This window comes from Myotis brandtii, unplaced genomic scaffold (genome assembly GCF_000412655.1).
Source record: "Myotis brandtii unplaced genomic scaffold, ASM41265v1 scaffold816, whole genome shotgun sequence".
In the NCBI taxonomy this organism is placed as follows: domain Eukaryota; kingdom Metazoa; phylum Chordata; class Mammalia; order Chiroptera; family Vespertilionidae; genus Myotis; species Myotis brandtii.
In genome coordinates, this window is record NW_005371304.1 from 137,867 (window position 1) to 145,627 (window position 7,761).

A 7,761-nucleotide genomic window follows, 5' to 3' on the forward strand; every position below is an offset into this window, starting at 1 on the left:
ACCCTGGTGTCTGGGAGGATGAATCCAAGGGGAGCAGGAATGTAATACCTTTGTTCTTACTTTTAAGTATGGGGGTGAATAGAGGAACAAATAAACGTCTCAAGCAGAAATGGGGTGCTCAAGGCCTTTAGTTATGACCTATAAAACAATTTGGCACAGGCCAGCCAGCGTGGTTCAATAGTTGAGCATCGACCTATGAGCCAGGAGGTCAGGGTTCAATTCCCTGGTCGGGGCACAGGCCCGGGTTGTGGGCTCGATCCCCAGCGTGGGGCGTGCAGGAGGCAGCCGATCCATGGTTCTCTCACCATTGATGTTTCTCTCTCTCTCCCTTCCCCTTTGAAACCAATAAAAATGTTTTTTAAAACTTTTGGCATAAACCCACTGCACGAATGTCCCCAAGAATGCCTAGTTCTTTAAAACTATAAAATCAATAAAAATGTATTTTTTTAAAAAACACTGCAAAATGCTTAAAGATGCATTTCCTTCAGAGTGAACTACAAACAGATATTTACAACAAGAGTTGTAAAACTTGACATCAACATTTTTGGAGATTATCCTTTGAATTTAATATTTAAATATATATATTTTTTCATCTAAAGGAGAATTTTAGAACTTTCCAAGGAATCAATAATTTCTCACCAAATCAGTATACCATAATCTTTTATTTTTCATTGCACACTTCAGTATTTTACAGAAAATAAAGACCTCTTAATGTTAAATTCCAATTAATCATGTTTTCTTCTGATCCTCAATGTACATGAATATAACCAGTAAATATAACTTATATTCTAACACTTTGAGTCTCATTTAAACATTTTCCCATACAATTTTACATATATAAATATTATTTAATGTCTACATAACAGTTTTTGATAGCAATAGCAATACACAAAATCTTATTTATACATTTCCCAATTATTGGGCTTTAAAAAAACTCAAATGAATGGAGTTACTAGAAATATCTTTATACAATTAATCTTTTACTTTTATTTTCCTGGATATATGCTTCTCAAAATGAGATCTATCAAAAGATATTGGTTATAGAGCTCTTATTATGTTTTTCTAAATAGTTCTTTTAAAATCTACTAATAGAATAATACTACTGGTATGTGGAACATGCAGTTGAAAACTTTTGCTACTAGCATGAACTAGTAGAAATTAGGTCAAAGTTGTTTCAATTTGCATTTTTCATACTAGGAAATCTGAATATCATCCTAAGAATTTATTTGTATTTTTTCATTTGTACCAATCCTTTCAATGAATTTGCCTGGTAGAGTAGAAAACCTTATGGATTTGCATCTCCCCTTTAAAAAATATTAAGCCCTTGATCCATATATATAATGCAAGTAGCTTTTTAAAAACCCATCTCGTCTTGCTCTTCTATTTAGTACATTTTTCATTTTTCTTTTGGCTGGATTTAAACTTTAGGATCCACCCAATAATATCACTTTGCTATATTCAAAAACCGTATACTACCAATTTATGACTTCTCTACGTTCAGTAAGGTATAAATGACTTCATCTTTCTTGTTTCATTTTCCACACATAGAACAGCAACAAAAGACTACTCAGAGCATCGTCTGGCTTAGTACATCTGTTTTCTCATGACATGGTGTTCAGATCAAAAAGTACACGATTAAAACGCATTCTTTTGTTAAAACTTAGCCAAATTCTGTCTCAATGAGGTCCGCAGCTCTAAGCTATCTTTATTTTTACTCCCAATCTTCCCATTTCTCCAATTCGGTAATGAGTGGAGACCAATTTCTGTCTCCTTTCCTTCACCGGCAACAATAGACTGACTTTCAGGGGCATTTTCCCTCCTCCTCCGGAATCCGCATTCTTCTACGTTAACGTTCATGGAAGGATTTCGAAATCACGAAAGCCTGGATCCCAATGCTGGCTCTTCCACCTACCAGACTCGGAGAAAAGGATGAATCAAGTCTTGCTTTCTGCTTTGAAAATGCATTCAACATCTGCCTCTCAGGGTTGAGGAGCCGTAACGAGAGAGCACGGTAAGTGGCCAGCACATAGTCAAGGCTCATTTCCGGGACAGAAACTCTCATGATGGCCTCTCTCCCTATGGGAAGCTCATTCTCACTGAGGAATGCAAAGGGGACTGGAAGGGAGAGGTTTACCTCTTCTTACGGCTCCACAGCTGGACCGCATCACTGGACTAACAGCTTCACGACTCCTGGTGGGTCTGGGAAACTGTGTATTTCTATCCCCTACATAGATACCAGCCAAGAGGCAGAGCGATGATGAAGGTGGTTCTCTATTTGTGGGGTGGGACACAACCAAAGGGATGTGGGAAGTCCTGCTTAGATTCACTCCTGTCAGCTGCAGTTCATGCTGTGAATTACAGTGCTCGAGCCAACGAGGAGGAATGCTCACCCTCACTGAGAAGGCGGGGCAAGGGAACCCCAGGTTCAAATGGACTCACTTGGTTCTCCTTGGGGATTTGAAAACAGTCCTTCCGAAGTATCTGGTGCCTAGAGCCATTTGTTTTTTATTTTTGCCTGAGTTACTGGTTGGAAACTCTTCTTTTCGGTGCCAGGGCTCTGCAGACATTTTCTGAAATATTTAATCAGAACGCATCTTCTCCCCTACATTTTCTCTGACGGAACCTCCCAAGAATGAGCTCTTCAACAAGTAACTGGACTTTCTGGCACTTGTTCTAATGTTAGAAGATTGTGGTGGTGATGTTGCCTTCTGGGTTACAAGGGTGGCTTAGGAGAATTCAACAGTGAGACATTTGTAAACATCAGACCTTCACAAATAAAGGATCATGCAAAGCTAGTCTTTTAATTAGACAAATGAATTTTATATTGGCACTTGCATTAGTTGCTAATGCTACCATAAATATGTTTATATTATATACAAAACACCCACATAATTTACTGTGTGTGTGTTTTACTCAGAGGTGGTAGCAACTATCTTAGCTGCAAAGTAAAATACCCTTTAGACACTGTCATTGTAGACAAGAATAAAATCTGAAAGTCATTAGCAGATACAATATAACCCTCCTTTAAGCACAGTTGCTAATATGGAACCCTCACCTATACGCCCAATACTAAAATAAAGCTAACCGTTTAAGATTCTGGATCACAGAGTACATTCTGAAACAAACAAGAAATAGTCCAATAACTAATGAATCAGTTACTGACAGGTTAACAGACACCCAGTGACTAATGGCACTCATCACATAACCACTTCTAATTACTCAGGAAACTGTCCTTTAAATGAGAAGATCCGGATGCTAGGATGAAGGCCCAAAGTAGCATTTCCAGCCTCCTTTTCTTTTTTCCTAATTTTGAAGATGCTGTCCTGGGCTGTCTAGGTTTTGGCTTCCTTCGGAGGATTCTAGTTTGGCCACGATGAGAGTATTGGTCCCAGGAGCCTCTGGTTGCTTGTCATCCCCATCGAAGATAATGTCTTCTGGATTGGGCGGTGGGGGGCAGAAGTCTTCTCCTGGGAAGATCTGCTGAAAAAGGGTTTCAGCGAGCTTGACTGCATGCTCGTTTCCTAGTCCACAGTCAGGCCCAGAGCAGACATACACGTTGGAAGGTAAGCCATGGTAAGAGCTTCTGCTGACCCCTGAGGAATCCCTCATGTTAAAATAAAGAGCCCACAAGAGCCGTGGCTTCGGAGGGTCTCCCTCGTCTATTTCTGTCTCCGCGTAGGGGGTGAATAACTTCTGCACCACTGGTTCTAAGTCTTCTCTTGCTGTGCTAGCGGAGGAGCAGGTCAGATGCACCAGGTAGGTGTCTTTCATGCACGTCATGGTTGAAGAACATAACTCAGCGACCCGAACGGCACGCGCGCCTGGTTCCGCTGGAGGGACCGTCAACATGGAGATCTGCTGGTCGGAATCTGCCTTGAGCACGGACTGGTCTGTGATGAGCACCGCCCTGGAGATCTGCTCATACTGCACGCCTGCGCAGGTGTCCTCGGAAAGGTAGCTGTCCTCCACTATGAAATACTTCGCACGGATCCTCTGGCCAAAATGATCTATCACTGCTTCACACCTTCCAGATTCCTTGTCAACCACGAGGCACTGCACTCTGTGGCGAAGACAATAGATTCCACCAAAAACAGCACACATCCTGCAGAAACACTGGGGAATTTCCCCTTGGCCGTACAAGGGGAATAAGAAGGGAGTGTTGCCGTACCGGCCAAGACACTGAAGGAAGTGCTTTGTTGCTTTAAGGCCGTCGACTGTCAAGCAGGATGGCTCTGTCATTGCGATCGAGTGTAGTATAAAGTGCTGGAGGTTGGGGGTTAGCTTTTGAGTCTTTAAGTACTCGGAAAAGGGGCGCTGTGTGAAATCCTGGTATTCCCCAGGATGCTGTTCATAGTCTAAGCAAAATGTCAGAAACTTCATCAGCATCCTCTTTTCTACCATGGTGAGCTCTTTGCTGTTAAAGACATCTGCTCGGGAACAAGGCACCTGTTCTACTTTCCCCTCTCGAAATGCGAGAATCCTGGTGACATTTTTAAATTCAGCGTAGCGACTAACATTGGATTTGATCAAGAGATCGATCAGTGAGCCTTGAGAATACAGCAGCTTTGAGACCAAGTCGATATTAAACCTCCTGCCTTCTTTAACTATCTGAGAGTAAGTAATCCTATTTCTCTTTGGTTGACCCGTGTTGTCTTCTACCACAGGTTTATTTTCATCCTTAGCTCCGTCTGAAACTGTGTGTATACAAGTTTTCTCTCCACAATCCGTTTCTTTCACCTGAGTTTCCTCTCTATCGGCTACTTCTGGTAAAATTTCTCCATCGTGTTGTGGAGTGTCTTTGGCAGGCATTTCGGGGCTAGTACTGTCTGAGTGTGTTTCTTTGGACAGGCATGCAGAATCCAGAGGTTTGGTGAGGGTACTAGACGCTACCAAGGAAGGATTTTTCTGCAAAACATCAATCTCTTCAGCACTGTCACCCGTGTCCTCACTGGCGTAACAGAACACTTCTACGTGTTGGATGGTGTCATCCTTCCGACGCAGAGCGATGGCTTCTTCTGTGTCCTGGATCAGGTTTTGCCAGGCACCAGCGCTTCTGTCCCCAGCCTCACTGTCTTGCTCACACTCCTTCAACCAGGAGAGCAATCCCGAAAAGGTGAAACTAGCCCAGTTTCCTCCATAGTAACTTCTCGAATCAACATGTAGCACTCTCTGCCCGCTTCTTGAACATGCAGCCGCAAGGATGGATTCAGGCAAACCTGTCCCTATGATAATTACATCAAACTCTGTAGGGAGACTGTCCGCCATCCTGGGAGATAAAGTGGTGACAAGTGCCAATGAAGGAAAGGAGTATGAATCCAGGCGAGGGCTCAGATGAGGTGTGAATGGGCTGTGATAAAATCTCTCCTGGTGAAGTCCCAGGTCATCTCAGAAGGATCCAGGTCGCAGGTCCTAGATGTCTGTTACCCTTTTTAATTTTTTTTTCTAGGTCAGTAGCATAAAAACATGATAAAGTATATCTAATCACATCTGAGAGTACTAACACGGATGTGTGGCTTCATTTCTGCATTTCATCTTAGCAGTACGCGTCAAAGTGCATCACATGCATTTGTGACTGGAACTCTTCTGTGCAAGAAAATTCAAGAAATACAAGTGTAAACAATATTAAGAGGAAAGTAATTTCATGCAACAGTAATTACAATCCAGCAGAGTCTGACTTGTTATTAGGACACAAGCCTCTACTAAAGCAAGTCATTAAATGCTTTCTCACATATTCTCTAATTTCTTGGAAATGAACAATAGATATATATCCCCCCAAATCAGAAAATTCAATAATGAAGAATGGGTCTAATAATGTCCCACAAAATAAAGAATGAACAGAATACAATTCTATAACTCCTGTTTTTAAGACAACTAGTATTTGAGTGAAACTATATATGGCTGTGAGCTTAGACTGTAAGAAATGTGTGCTCTACTGTGTTTATGGAAACAGACCGGGTAAGATGAGCACATTGCCACAAGGAATATTCCCAGGCCCAATACAGTGTGTGGGTGATTCTAGGACAGCTGGACAGGGACTTTTCCATACCCACCCACCCTCAAAGTCTCATGGTGGAAACGAGTCTATTTCAACCAAATCAACCAGATTGTTATAAAAGCATTGATTCAGTAAAACACCTGGCATTCTAAAATATTTAAGTGCAAAAAGAATAAGTCTACTGAAGGGAAAATGTATTTATAACAAATCTTTACATGAATGTACATATGCATGTGTGTTTTTTTAGGAATAAGTTAAGAAGGAAAATTCCTGGGTGCATATGTTAAAATATATGAACATAAATAACACTTCTAACATTAGAATAGGTGCATTTTAAAGTGCCAAGATTCAATGGTGAAAGGACAGCTTTTTCAATAAATGGTGCTGGGAAAACTGGATATCCACATGCATATATATAAAAATTAATTCAAAGTAGATCAAACCTATGCTACAAACAGCGGATCTGTCTTTATCCAAGTATACCAATATTTTCCTGGAGTAGTAACCTCTATAAAATTTCTAAGACAAAGAATTTATACATTTTTAATTGAGCTAAGCAATGTAAAGTCTCCCGCCAAAACCCCCCACAAAACTCCTCATATTGTATTCTTACTAACAGAGCTAGAGAGAGCCTGTATTTTCCCTCATCTTTGCCAGAATAGTTTTCCCCAGCCGGCGTTATGTCTACAGCAGTGCGTGAATACTGTTTCAGCCAAAGGCATGAAGGCAGAACCGTGATGGATGTGGCCGTGGTCAGTGGTGGACAGGGAAGGAGAAACAGGACTGTCTCGCAGCTGCCAGCGAGGGAGAACATGCAGACCAGAGGGGTGTCCTAAGGGCACTCCCTGGACCTGGCTGTGCACAGCACCCCGGCCCCGCCCCCACACCACTCACCTGGATCTGATTCACGGGAGCAGCTGCCGGCTTCCCCCAAGTGGACGACGTGCTGTTGCCCATCCTACGAGGAATTGTTAAAGGGGCCGGTTCATCAGACAGTAAAGGCAATGCTGCAGGTGAGATTCACTCCAACAACAGCCCTCCAAGCGCCCTCGAGTCACGCCCCGGGCGTGGAGCGCCCACTGCGAGCTGAGCAGGCCAAAGGCGAAATGCCCCAGGGATCCATGGAGCTGGGAAAACACAGCTTCAGGGGCCTCGGTGACCAGCCAGCCACCTAGTTACCGGGTGACCAGCACCTTCTAGCTCCGCACAGAAAGCTCCAGGGCTCCCAGTCTTGCAAAACCGGTAAAAGCTACCGGAGGAAGCGGGTGGGAAGGGATCCCAGGCGGATGGAGGATGCACAGCGGCCGCACAGATGTGCCAGCGGGCGGGACGGCCAGGACCGCGGGGCGGGCCTCCACGCCAGCCCGGTAGCCAGTGGTTATGGGAAGCGGCGCAGGGCAAGCACTGTCCCCGGTGCAGCCCCGATCTCCGAGCCGCGGCCACTGAGCAGGAAGCGCCCCTCCCTCCCCGCAGCGCTAGCAAACAGACAAGCAGACGCACCAGCCAGTAACTCGGCCTGAGGGCGCCCCGTGCAGTGTCTGGGACATACTTAGACGGACAAATACTCCCTGTCGGTCTGAAAATGTGTCTGAAATCCCAACGCAACCACCGGGGGAGGGAATGTCCAAGCGGACGCGACTGCAGTGTTTTCCACCTGAGTTCCAGGACCCGCAGGCGCTCAGGGCCCCATCCTCTCCGCACCCTTTGGGGGCCCGGCTGGATGGGTTCGGGGCCCAGGTGGCGCCGCAGGGAAGAGGCGCCAGGTC

At 44.3% G+C, this 7,761-nt stretch overlaps 1 protein-coding gene across 3 annotated transcripts; it reads right to left on the reverse strand.

Moving 5' to 3' along the window:
• Positions 1-643: 643 nt before the first annotated feature.
• LOC102256472 (rab proteins geranylgeranyltransferase component A 2) lies at positions 644-7,740 on the reverse strand. Of its 3 annotated transcripts, none has more exons than XM_014531607.1 (3): positions 7,650-7,740; positions 6,890-6,953; positions 644-5,583 (listed from the first exon to the last, which is right to left on the reverse strand). In XM_014531607.1, exon 3 carries the CDS (start codon positions 5,263-5,265, stop codon positions 3,304-3,306), a length of 1,962 nt encoding a protein of 653 aa, XP_014387093.1. In that variant the 5' UTR covers positions 5,266-5,583; positions 6,890-6,953; positions 7,650-7,740; the 3' UTR covers positions 644-3,303. The 3 variants fall into 3 exon arrangements, 2 of the variants coding, with proteins under 2 accessions (XP_014387093.1, XP_014387092.1); XM_014531606.1 differs by lacking the exon at positions 7,650-7,740 and adding an exon at positions 7,496-7,639; XR_001360171.1 differs by lacking the exons at positions 644-5,583; positions 7,650-7,740 and adding an exon at positions 5,598-6,789 and having other exon boundaries at positions 6,890-7,488.
• Positions 7,741-7,761: the final 21 nt, after the last annotated feature.